The sequence below is a fragment of the Phoxinus phoxinus genome (assembly GCF_949152265.1).
Source record: "Phoxinus phoxinus genome assembly, chromosome: 9".
NCBI classification, from domain to species: Eukaryota; Metazoa; Chordata; class Actinopteri; order Cypriniformes; family Leuciscidae; genus Phoxinus; species Phoxinus phoxinus.
In genome coordinates this window covers 8,600,729-8,614,313 of record NC_136884.1, presented here as the reverse complement: position 1 = coordinate 8,614,313, position 13,585 = coordinate 8,600,729, and the positions used below count along the sequence as shown (strand labels likewise).

The window sequence follows — 13,585 nt, the reverse complement described above, 5'->3', positions numbered from 1 at the left end:
AAAAGTGATTTTTCGCCCCACTCTCTCTCTCTCTCTCTCTCTCTCTCTCTCTCTCTCTCTCTCTCTCTCTCTCTCTCTCTCTCTCTCTCTCTCTCTCTCTCTCTCTCTCTCTCTCTCTCTCTATCTCTCTCTCTCTCTCTCCTTTTTTTTTTTTTTTTTTTAAATGTATATACCTCATCCTCATCCACAGTCTCTGTACTTATTTCCGTGTGGGCAGCAGGGATGCATTTAAAATGCCCCCATTTTTATTTAAACCAATCCGCGTAGAAAGTCTTTCCCCGCAAATTCTTGAATCCGCAGTAGCGTGGATTTGACAGTGCACTGTCACAGTTTCCCTCTGCGAATGTCTCGCTCAAATTGCAATCGATCACTGGGCTTATTTTATTACTAAAGCCACCCCCACTTAATTCTACAGAGGAGATTTTTTTCCCTCTGTGTGTGTGTTTGTGTGTGTGAGCCAAATTCTCAACCAAGAGGCAGCACGTGCTTCTCACAATACCGCACTTTTAATTTAAATTTTGCATACCCTTCATGAGCGCACCGGTTTTAATCGCATTGTTTTTGATAAGCGCGCACTGCTGAGCGCGAGACACTGACTGACTGGCGGAGAGCTCGTGCTGCAGGAACAGAAGGTGCGCGAGACTCTGTTTGGAACTCACACACACACGATGAGCGCGCGCGGCGAGGAAGCTGCCGGCGAAGCTTCAGGATCGCAGGAGCAGCTCGAGCCCGAACCCGAGCCCGCCCCGGCCGAGCCAAAGAAGAGGGGACCGGGTAGACCCAGGAAGCCGCAACAGGTCAGTGTGTGACTCGTATCTCTTCCACCACAAGCACGTTTAATATTCTAAATTGGGAATGGACGTGTTTAAACTTCGCTGGACTGCTCAATAAACATTCTTGGAGTAACTATAATACTCTTCACGCGCACTTTATGGCTCATATTTACATGCTCCCCTGCTGCAAAAACAGCGTTAAAACCAGACTACGCGGGTATTCTGGTCTGGTTGCAGGTTTTAAAGGGAATTTGGAAACTTTTGGCGACCAGCTTAGCCAGGTTGGGACACCAAGACCAGCAAACCAATTTAGTCTGGCTTGGAATGTTTTTTTGTTTTTTTTCCAGCACTATCATGTTCTTAATATTTTTATTACATTTCCTTTATCCAGCTATACTATATCTCAGTTTGTGTAGGCTACTGTATTGTATTGCTTAAAGCAATGCATATGTGCATACTTTTGTACATTTGTACATGTACACACTGTCTCGTGTATCTATGTGTTTATGTAGTTGACACTATAAGGGTTACTTTTTTTAATTCAACAGTGTGATTTTATTTTCACTGTTAACAATACTTTTACATTCACTACTCGATTTTAAATGCATGGAAAAGGACATTTTTCTTAAAAAATAATAATAATAGATGAATTAGAAAACATTTATTTAAGATCGTTTTGATGAATTAAAGCATGGCACACTGATGGACACAGCTGTCACTGCTTGAAACATGATGTCAGCTACCCACTTTTTAGACCGTGTTTTAAGACAGAAGTATTAAGTTTGAGTGCTTGATTGTGATTGCATTTTCAGTTTGAATTTCTTTTGTGAAGAATACCTGCAGACTGAATATATAGCTTTTATGTGTATTAGGGTTATTGTACGAGTGTATAGCACTTGTTTGCATTTGTACAGTACACACTTTGTTCTATCAGATAGCATTCCGAATTGTTGATCACAATCATACCTGATGCTACAGTCACTTTAATGCTAAATGCCTTAAATGTAAATGTGTAGCCTGCGCTACAGGGTTATCTGTTAATGTGATGAGATCAAAGCTATAGATTGCTTTAGAAATATTGCATCAGTCTAAGTAAAATTAGTTTTTTGCTTCTGAATGATCAGCAAACCATTAGACCAAATCTAAGTTACAAAACACAAATGACAATATACCAAAAACCTAACCTAACCATATTTTTTCAAATGATTTTCAAAGAAGTGTCTTATGCTCACAAAGGCTGCATTTATTAAATCAGAAAAAAAAAAAACATTATTATTATGAAATATTATTACAATTTAAAATAATTTAATTTAAAATAATTGTTTTCTATTTTAATACATTTTAAAATATAATGTATTCCTGTGATGGTAAAGCTGAGTTTTCAGCATTATTACTCCAGTCTTCAGTGTCACATGACCCTTCAGGAATCATTATAATATGCTAATTTGCTGCTCATGAAATATTTATTATTATCATCATCAATGTTGAAAACAGTTTTTGCTGCTTAACATTTTTGTGGAACCAAGGTAAGATTAAAAGAGAGAGAGAAATTAATACTTTTATTCATAATGGATGCATTGAATGGATCAAAAGTTACAGTTAAGACATTTATAATGCTACAAAATATTTATATTTAATAAATACTTCAATAAATTGAAACAATACATTTAATAAATGATGCTCATTGAACTTTCTATTAATCAAAGAATCCTGAAAAAAGTATCACAATTTCCACAAAAATGTTAAGCAGCACAACGGTTTTCCACATATAATAATAATAACAATAGGAAAATAATAATACAATGTTATTAAATGTAATGTTTCGAAACTTTTAACAGGTTGTGTGTGTGTGTGTGTGTGTGTGTGTGTGTGTGTGTGTGTAGGCTGTTTTAAATGTACCTGTTGATGTGAGCAGTGGTTGGTTACTATAACAACATGCATGTCATTAAAATGTAGTGTCACTGAACTGAACATCAAACTGTTTAGTCATGACCACATCCATCTAAATTCTTGTTTTGAGTGTTTGTGGTTAGAGGATGTGATTCACTATCTTAAGCAATTCCTCACCAGTGACTCTGCAATACCTCTAATGCAAGTAGTCATCAGGATGAGCTGGCAAGTGGGGTTAAAAATAAAGTAAATCAGTCACCAAATATACTGCCAAATGTTTTTTTGGGCATGTAAAGATGTTGCATGTATGTAAAAAAAGAAAGAATTCATTTTCAATTAAAAAGTTGTTAATTCATTGTAAAAAAAAGTCGCTTTATAGTTAATATAGTCAATATATGAAGGCAAATATAAGTGAAACAATTTGAAAGAAGAATGTTAATCACATACATATTTACAAAGCTAAAAAGTTGTATTGTAAAAATGTCTGTTTAATAATGTTTTGCTGTCTGTCCAGGAATAAAGTTGCCATTAGTTGTTTTTCCTGTGTGCCTAGTACTACACATAGACACACAAAACTTTGTCCGCTTTGGTCTTGACTCATAAAGCACAAGTGAATGGGAGACCACCAGTAAATGTGCGTATGCTTGAAAGGAACCCTGTCTTCTTTGAGAGGGGGGAGAGTGCATCAGGGTATACAGTGGTCGAAATGTATTTGGACATTTCAAAAGTATGAATTTCTGTGGCACCTGCACTTTTTGCAATCGGATGTATGAAGTCAGTTCTCACAGCAGAGTAGCCACAGGTGTAATTCATCACATTAACTACAAACCTAAACCACTAACGTCTGACAACCAGAAAGTGTCCAAATACGTTTGGTGTCATTTTGAGCAATATATTTATGATGTTATCAACTGAAACCTTAAAATTGGCTTGAATAGTGTGCTTGTGCTTTCTTCCAAATAAATGGCACTTGGTTTGCTGATAGAAAATGGAGCGGCAGTAGCCCATGGCTTTGTTTCCTGTCCTCATGGCCTAAGTTCACCTGCTCTCCTCTTCAGGAACCTACAGGAGAGCCTGTCCCCAAACGACCGAGGGGACGCCCCAAAGGAAGCAAGAACAAGGGCCCCTCCAAAGCAGCGCAGAAGGTGAGAACCAGGCAACTTTCTGCACACCTCAACAGTCACAAACACCTATCTATCTATCTATCTATCTATCTATCTATCTATCTATCTATCTATCTATCTATCTATCTATCTATCTATCTATCTATCTATCTATCTATCTATCTATCTATCTATCTATCTATCTATCTATCTATCTATCTATCTATCTATCTATCTATCTATCTATCTATCTATCTATCTAATCTCTTTATTAACTGAAGAAAATGGGCTCTTACCATTTTTATGAATCATTTATCTGTGCATTTAGAAGCATGTGAAATGCGTCAAAATCCGGGGTGTGTGAATGTCGAGGGCTCCCTTCTTGATGTCTCAATCATAACGCCTCAGTGTTGCCTATTGTGAATGGATCGCAGTGACACGAACCCCTTTGCTGTGTGTTTCAGCAGAGCAGTTAACACTAAGCTCCAGTAATGTGGCAGGGGGAGTCCTGCTGACCTACACACCTAAAAGTAGCAGTGAATTCTACACACTCAAATACTCTCTCTTTGTCTCGCCTTAGGCAAATGACCACGCATACGTGAGAGAACCACAAACATGCAGGCGTGCATGAAGCGTATGCTCTGCGCAGGGAGTATAGAGCATGCACTGTTGCGTATTGCCAAGCGAACTCTGTTCCCATTCCTTACTAATGCCCGTGTAAACAGAAAAGCAAATCAGAAAAGCACATACGATTTAGTTGGTGCGCATCAGTTTTAGCCGAATGTGACTGTCAGCGTTTGTAATTTGCTGAATTCTGTTTATGTATTGGGAATGCCTTTAAAGAGGGATTCTTCTGGCGAGCATTTTGTAATGAAGTCATTAACATTTCAGCCTCTCTTGTGTGTGTGGTCTAGTCTGGCAAATGTTTGTGGGAAGTCCCCTCAACTGTCTGTGCGTTTGGTTTTTAAAAGCATTACAATGTTATTCTCGTCTCCGAGACGTCGAGGGGAGCTGAGACGTTAGTCTGCGTTAATAACTCAGTGACAGCTCTGACCACTCTCTTTTCACAGTAATGTACCACTGTAAACAGTCACGGGCCCGCTTTGAAAAGCTTGAGCAATTTTCTGCCAGTGTAATACTATTTCATCTTATTTAGCTTTTTTATGATACACAGTGGACTGAATAATCTACCAAGATGAAAGGAGCCAAAATCGGCAAGGTGCCTCACTAGAGACACTTCTCGAAAGATTTGCTCTTCCACCCAAAATCAGTCATCTTCTGTGTCTTCTAACACTTTCACGACCCTCCATTTAAAGGCTCAGACTGACTTCACGCTGTACTTGCTGAAACAGCGGACGTACCAGCTGAATATCACATGGAGGAAAAAAGAAGACATTTTAGAGAAGAATCCAGCTGGTCAGATAGATAGATCGATAATGCCTTGAGACAATGCATCGAATAAACAACCTCCAGGTTCATGAAATGTAGCTGTCAATAAATAATGCAGTTTAATTTGCACATTAAAGATTCTGACATTGTCAGCTCTTAATTGCTCTAAGGAACCCAGAGAAGTGGTATCATATTAACATTCCAGGCTGAACATGCATGATATACCTAGATGGTACACCGTTTTAACTGTCAAGACCTATAACCAGACCATTTCCGCCCCGCTACGATCATTTTGCTCAATTCATTGGCCCTAATGACTAGCCGGAATATTTTCCGTTGACCAGACTTTGTTGGAACTTGATACGGGGCACCAGGGGGCTAAATTTAAACTCTCCATTCGCAAAAGTGGGTTTGGCAGAAGCGAGACTGCCCCTCCCGTTCCATTAATGAGAGATGTCCTTGTCCCCGGACTCACACGCATGCCAGGATGTCCTGGTGTCGAAGAGGACAGTGAGCGCCCGGGCTCGTGTCTGCTGTGGACACGGGACATGGCTGGACGAGACACGCAAACACAGACATGATTAATTGATCAGGGTGTCGACTTGCAGACCATTAAATCTCTTGATTAAAAATGCAGCATCCCCAACAGAGGACTGAAGGTAGGGAGACACTGATTGGTCCGAGAAAGACAGACAGAGACACTGAGAAAGACGCAGACAAGGAGAGGTGAGGTTAAAGGGTTTGTGTCTTTTGAGAATGTGCAAGTCTTTGCAATTCATTAAAGCAGTCTGATATTTACATCAATTTCCACTCCTTTTCAATCCCATAAACATCTATGGAACTGTGTAGGACACAAAATTGGTTTGCCGGACTGAGGCTAACCGCCGAAGCTGCCTGTGTCCTTTCTTAGTGACTGGCTGTGGCGTGAACTACGACGCTCGGGTTTATGTTTCTCCAGTCCATCATGCCTTCGCGGAACGGTGAAGTGTCCTTTGGGTATTCAAAACAAACTCTGCTTGTTGGAGAAGTGGTAATGTGAGCCTTGACAATGCCTGCATACTTCGTCAGGGCAAACAGACTGACCCAAACAGGACTGAACACATCACACACAACACAACAGACAGAGATGCATTGTAGAAGCCTTTGTTGAAGTATTCCAACCATGTATGAGAGTATGGGTTTAAAGGCATAGTTTGCCCAAAAAAGAAAATTCTGTCATCATTTGCTCACCCTCATAAACCCATATGACTTTCTTTTTTTACTATCAGAAAAAAAATTACCCTTAGGAGTGCAACAGCTTGTCACTGGGGCAGTGCCCTTAAAGGGACAACTTTGTACTTGATCTACTCCTAAAAGATGCATATTAGTACCTTGGTGTAGTTATATGTTCACCTTTTTGAAGGATATAAGAAAGAGAAAGTGGGTCTGTGAATCTTTTGTCCAGAATTTCCAAAACTAGTAGCCAATATGACTCGATTGCGATTTTCAAGTCTTCTGAAGCCATATAGCCATATACCATGCAGCGTTGTGTGAGGAAAAAACAAAATGTAAAGAATTTCCTGAAATTCTGGATATCTTAGTACATTTTTGAGAGTAGTATTTATACATTTATTTTAAGTTTTACTGGTTTTGTTATGTGCTTTTATCATTTTTATTGATGTGTTTTTAATACTGCCATTTAGATTTAATTTATTTTAATTTATTTGTTTTAGTTTTTGCAATTTTCTCTGTAAAAAAAGTATATGATCAATAAGTTATGACAACATTTATTTACATTGCTTTAACTCTTTAAAATAAGCAATTTTCAACTAAATTTTTAAGTCAGTTTAATGTAATTTAAGCTGAAATGACAAACACCAAAGTTGATTGTACTTATCTTTTTTTTTACAGTGTCAACTTAAAATCACTTAGTTGCAAGGCGACCTTTCTAATCAAAGTTTTCCTCTTACAATTATTTTCATTTCATTTTATTTCAGCTCTATTTTAATTATCGAAAACAATTTTTGTTTGAAATTTTTCAATTTTTAATTATTGAAAACAATCGAAAACATAGTTTTAGTTAACAAAAACAACACTAACTAAATGAAAAAACTTAATGAATTTAGTTGAATTTTATGATACAAACTGATTATCAGCTTATTTTATTAATTGCTAAATACATTTTATTTAATATCAGCTACACATTTATGGATTCACGTTCTTGACTTTGACACTAACCAGTTATACTCTCATAATTCATGACACTACTTTCTCAGTTTATGGTGTTGTTAGAGATAGAGATGCATACTCTCTACCAGCATTGATTTGTATCTCACTCGTTTGGATGTACTCTGCTGACAAACATGATACCTTTGACACCTACCTTTCCTGGTTCATTCGCAGAATTCATAGATGTTTGATGATTTGAGTAAGGTTTCCTGCAGGGCTCTGCATGACAAAAGTCCAGGGCCAGAGGAAAACTTTATATCCTATAAATAATGAAGACGTGTCTTGTCTTGTTAATTGCCTTCGACCATGGCAGGAAGGCACCATCATTCAAACCCTCGGGGAAAGACTTTCCTGCTTCCACCTGTCAGATTATTAATGGTGCTTGCCAAAGGCAAGGCAACAGTATTGTTATTGCTCATACTTATTTCACTTACAATCTCAGAGGGCAATGGAATTGTTGCTTAAACAACACAAAATGTCGGTGGGAAATCCTATGCTGGTTTTCTTAAGTCAGACAAACGTCAAATTGGAAAACCTAAATGCTTTTAATGGAAGAATTTACTGTCAAACAACTTAAGCAACAGGGTGTTGCAAGACCTTTTTGATATTTAAAGACATTTTCCTGTGAGGTGTTTCAATGGGCCCCTGTTATTAAGTTGGAGCCGCTGTGATTGAAACCCCATAACTGTCTTTCATGGCCCTTATCTGGGTGGGTTTGCTGATAATGGCGCTCTTATTTACACTTGAATGGCATAAAATTCCTCTAGTGAAATATTACGCTGCACAGACCAGGAACTTGGGCAATGGAGACAGTTCATTGTTGGAGGCCCGGATATACCTTACAAACTCTTTATGTATTAAAAGCATTAGAGGAAATGGAACCCTAGCATTTCACCTTCTCCTTTTGTGGCCATATTTGAAAATGACTCTGCTTGTGACAAATTGTGTGCCTGAAAAATTTGTTTAAAGCACTTGATGAAATACCGGCCACTAATTCATGGTTGTTGGCGTTTGCAGAAAGCTGAGACCACAGGGGAGAAAAGACCTAGAGGAAGACCCAGGAAATGGGTGAGTTTGTTTAGTTGTATATAACTATACGCATCCATTGCAGCATGATCCCATATACCTTTCAAAACTATCGATACAAATTTATTTGCATTGCTTTTCAGTGTATCACAAAAAGAAAAGAAAATATTTTCAATCATGTTTCTTTTTCCATTATATTTTATGAAGATTATTTTATATGAGACATAATTCATGAATTAAATACATTAATTTACATTATGATCAAACTGATCATTTATGGAGCACTTTTTGAAGTTTTTTTTTCTTTCATGTTGCCTATTCAGTCTTGGATTTATTAATAATATACATACAAACATGAATGTAACATCATGCAAATATTTTAATTTACCAACATTGTTGTAGAAAAGCATGACTATATTTATTCATTTTTTTAACCTTAATGAAAAAATGTAGGTTATGTACATGTTACTTAATCACTTGTTCAGTTTATCGCTAGTGTGCAACAGACAATTTCATTTTTAATTAAATTGTTTTAATTCAGTTTTAACACAATAATTTCTCTGATAACCTGAATTTTGCTGTGTTTATCAGCCTGCAAATGACACGTTTGATTGATAGCTGGAGAAACAAAGCGGCAGGCAGTTAAAAGTGCCACCAGGATAACTGCAGGGAGATATGGAGAGAATGAACCCTTTGTGTCATGCCGACTCTGTGTCCTTATGGATTTTTCTCAGGCAGACAGGAAAAGCAAAGCATTCCGAGGCCCCTAGACATACATTTAAAAGTGTGTCACATCTGATTTCTCTTTACGAATTTAGGATAGTGACGGGCTGAAATTATTGGTTCAATACAGAAATGAGTACATTTGTATTGGAGGAAAACATGCCCCATCTGACTCTATCATCCAGGAATGCGATTTGAGTCACATGTGAGCGGAGCTGTTCCAAAACACCCTTTACCTCCAGGTCTCGGCTGAGCCCCTATAGCTAACATGCTAAAGTTAAGCTTTCACTCGCCACATCGGACTGTTTTAGGGCAGAAACTTAAACTTTATGAGACACGCAAATGGTTAGATAGGTCAGAGAATGAGGGCAGTCTTAAAGGAGCATCTCTAGAATGCAAGAGCCTTGCTCATGGACACAACAATTTTTGTTTGGACTTTATTCTACTTGTGGACAGTGAAATATGGGACAGAAAGGATTTGTAGGTCAATTATAGATTATCTAGATTTTTTCTGTTTTTTTTCAAGAGACAAAATGCATGAGATAAAATGATAGAAAGGCAACTTTCAAAAGTCTTGCATCACACATTAAAAGGCATTTTACTACATACCAGGGTAAAACATGATTAAGAAGTGTCAGTTTCAATGGGTTTGTGAGATTGAGAGTCTGAACGGCTGAACTCTTTGGACTGAACTGATAAAGTTTACATTTATTGCCCTGTTTCCTTTGTACCGATGCCCAAAGGTGCGTTCGGCTGCTCTTTCATGATGGCAGCGTGATGCAGTTACACCCCCACAAACACACACACACACACACGGTTGATCCACCCACTCACTGATGTCAGTTGGCCTTAGACAAATAAATAATGGAGCAATATACTTTGTAGATGCTAAGTAGACTTTGTAAATGTTTTTTCCCCACAAAGCAACTGGAATAGCAAAGAAAAGAGTAAGTTTTTCCTTTATAATAAACATTCAACACAATTAAATTGATAGTACTCGTGTTTAAAGTGATTGTTCAAAATGATAATAATCACATTACTAGCTTACGCACTTTTTTGTCTTGGCTGCAGAGGACGTTAATCAATTATCCACCAAAAATTTGCATCCTTCAATATGAAGTTTAAGATTCTATATTGGTCCTTTTTCAGAGTACATCTTTAAAGACATATAACCAGAAAAATAATTGTTTGTCTTCCTGATTGAAGCTCAAGCTATTATGGGTCAAAGGTTAACTAGACTTAAGCAAGGACTGCCTGTGAGAACAAGAGATTTTTCTCATGGATTTTTATATTCATTAAATGCTAAGATTTCTTTATTATTTTTTCATATATTTTTTAAAACGCTATTTTACAAAGGACCTTTAAAGGAAATTTAGTTCACACTTTAGATTGGGGTCCAATTCTTACTATTAACTAACTTAATTACGAATTTTGCATCAATAAACTCCTAGTTACTGCTTATTAATAGTAGTTTAGTAGTAATAGTAGTAGGTGTTGGGTATAATTAAGGGATATATATAGCCATGCAGAATAAAGCATTAAAATGTGCTTTATAAGTACCAATAAACAGCCAACATCCTAGTAATATGCATATCGATAAGCAACTTTAATAGTGAGAATTGGACCCTAAACCTAAGTGTTACAGAAAGTGAACATAGTTTCTGCAATTAACATACTTTATACGGTCGAAAGCTTTTTTCTGTTGCTCATAGACACATGTTGCAGTTGATTTGAGTGTTACAAGCTGGTGTGAATCTGGAGGCATATTCATCAGGCTGTAGTCATTCTACAAACATCCTGAATGTGGAGTGGGCATAGTGGTATGACATCCTGTGAATGTGTCCGAGATGAACTTACGGCCAAGTGTATGAATGATAATGAGTCAGAGATGGAAAGCAGAGAGAGAGAGAGAGAGAGAGAGAGAGAGAGATAGCGCTCCGATCGGAAAGTTTGGGTGTCTTGCATCTCCAGATGTGTGCCAAGGCTTTATTGAGTTCAGCCAATGCAGTCTGAGGCAGAAAACCAAAATTTTTTTGTCTTCCTGTCTGCTTTTTTATGAATGGGCAATGGGAAACGTGTGCGTCTGCAGCCCTCCGTCCTCTTGTATGGGTCATTGTGTGTGGGTTATGATCTGTTTAGCATGTCACAGATGAATTAACATGGCCAAGAGTCTGCGTGGCGGTCTCCACATATACAGGGTGGACTTGACAAGAGTTTTGCCATTCCTCTTCTAGATAAACAAGTCAGTTTTCTTCATTCAGCTACTGCTCGCCCTCCTGGAACTAATTATAGCATATCCTTTTTGGCTACAAGGGGCCGCTGGAATGTTTTCCTTTGGCCCCCTCCCCCAACTAAGTATCTCCACCCCCCCTAAATGGTTAATAGTGGAAGGTGGCTTTGGCTATGAGAAGAGAGAAAAAAATGGTTTAATCATGTTCATTCCACCGGAGACATTTAAGACACTTACCAAGAGCTCACCAAGAGCGGTTCATCCGTCTAGGGGATTCGTCAGCTTCAAAATGACCTCTGTTGAGATGGATGCATTGAGCATCATGGTATCGGACAGGACATTCAGCAGTCGGAGAGGATGTAGAATGGTTTGGGATTCTTAAAATAACATTTCGCAGGTGGCACAGCTGCTACGTGAGGATGCTGGTTTGCTGCAAGAAAAACTGTCCTCCCCAGAGTGATAAGAATAAAAGTTGTTCTAAGACCTTGAGTTGTTTATCTTGATAACAGGAATATTTATACAAAATGAATTGGTTGTTCTCAGCAGCCTGCCATGTTCAGCTCATCAGTTGCTAAACCGCATCTACTACATGAATATCAAAAATAATCAAAAATGTATTTTTAAATGTATGGGTCATGGTGAAGGCTGTACATTACAGCTAAATCATATTATTGATTTTTCAGCATTTTATTTTATTTGTTCTGAAATAAAAGTTGAATGCCTTTTTTGAATGAGGTGAAGAATCAGTTTATCCGAAGCATGAGTAAAATGTCAAGTATAAAAAGTTTAATGCAACAACAAAAAACACTGATAAACTTTTAGTTAAAAATAATACACGTATTTCACTGAATTAACTTTTCTAACTGTCTATCAATCCAATCCATCTATCTACGTATATACATAAAATAAAATATATAAAATCATTGCAGATTTGTCCAAATTTTATAGATACTTTTATTCTTATCACTATGAGGGAGGACAATTTTTTGCATTGAATTATAGAACCCTTAGCTGTGCCAGCTGTGAAATAAACAAACAAAAAAAATAAACATAATTTATTGTAATAGGATATATTTGTATGAAACTACAAGAATGATGCAGTGTTCAGGAAACGAAATAAAAATCACATTTAAATAACCGTAATATTCACATAAAAAAACTTTTATCGTCACAAATCGTGTTGTGAATAAATCTAGAACTGATATATCACTCAGACTACTTAAATAGTTCCATTCACTGGGTGTAGAATTGCATTATAGCATTTGACTATTCCTTTCTGCTTTTGTCCTTTAGTTATTTATTAATCAGGCCAACAGGAAGTCCTGCTATAGGGAGCATTCTGCAGATCCCCTGCACCAGGCGTAATGTTATCTGCTAGATTTGCTTCAGCAGCCAAAAGACTGATTTATTGCCCCCCTCTTCCTTTTCCGGGTGCTCCTCCTGCACAGGTGCGGAGATGGACCGGGTCCGCTGTGCCAAGCGGACAAGCCGCACTGTGTTGGGGAGGTGGGGGCATGTTGGAACGGACTATCTCTGTCCTCAAACAGCTAACATTATTCAGTTGTGCACTGCAGTTCCCTTTCATACTGCCAACTGGCCCGTGTCCAGCGGGTTTACTCGGTCGGTTCCTCTGCAAGCGAGACCATAGCGAAGAAGGGAGAAGTTCTTGCCTCTTTTTGCGCTCTCTCTAGGCCTGCACGGCCCTCCATGTGTGAGTTCTCACTTAGCCAACAGCCCTGCCTGTTCGTTACCACAGCAATAAGTGGGAATGCCGGCAAAGACAATAGATTTACTTCCCATGGCGTCTTCAAACCGTGAGGGATGTCACATGCATTCAAAAGATCTGGCCGAGAGGTTGACGCTATGATGTCCACCTCATCTCACGCCAAGAATTCCTTTGATATGAGGTTGACGACAGCGCCTTGATTCATACTCGCTCTTCCCTTCCCAGGTGGTTCTTTCCACCAATGTTTGTTGGATCACAACGGCCTCACAAACATCTGAGCAGGCCGCTCTGCAGCTTGTAGCTACTGCCAGATTAGAGGGAGGAAAAACACGAATTGGGACGTCATAAACCTAACGCTCGGACTTTGACTCCCACCTCTAGGAAGAGACGAGGAAATGAGTGAATGAATAAGGCGCAAATGAGCGGAGGACAGGAGACGGTGGAGAGGAAGTTCTCTCTCATCTCACACAAGGATCTGCTGCTTTTGGCTGAAGGACAGACAGTGTTGTCAGGTGGT

General features: G+C 38.4%; 1 protein-coding gene across 2 annotated transcripts in view; it reads left to right on the top strand.

Annotated features, from left to right (window-relative positions):
• Nucleotides 1–405: 405 nt before the first annotated feature.
• Nucleotides 406–13,585, top strand: part of hmga2 (high mobility group AT-hook 2) — a 29,415-nt gene continuing 16,235 nt past the window's right edge. Inside the window, exons 1-3 of one of the 2 annotated variants that reach the window (XM_079622899.1) lie at nucleotides 406–797; nucleotides 3,722–3,808; nucleotides 8,381–8,431. In XM_079622899.1, the coding sequence (XP_079479025.1) occupies nucleotides 669–797; nucleotides 3,722–3,808; nucleotides 8,381–8,431 (267 nt within the window). In that variant the 5' untranslated portion in view covers nucleotides 406–668. The remainder of the gene's footprint in view (nucleotides 798–3,721; nucleotides 3,809–8,380; nucleotides 8,432–13,585) is intronic. The other variant, XM_079622900.1, reaches the window with a different exon arrangement.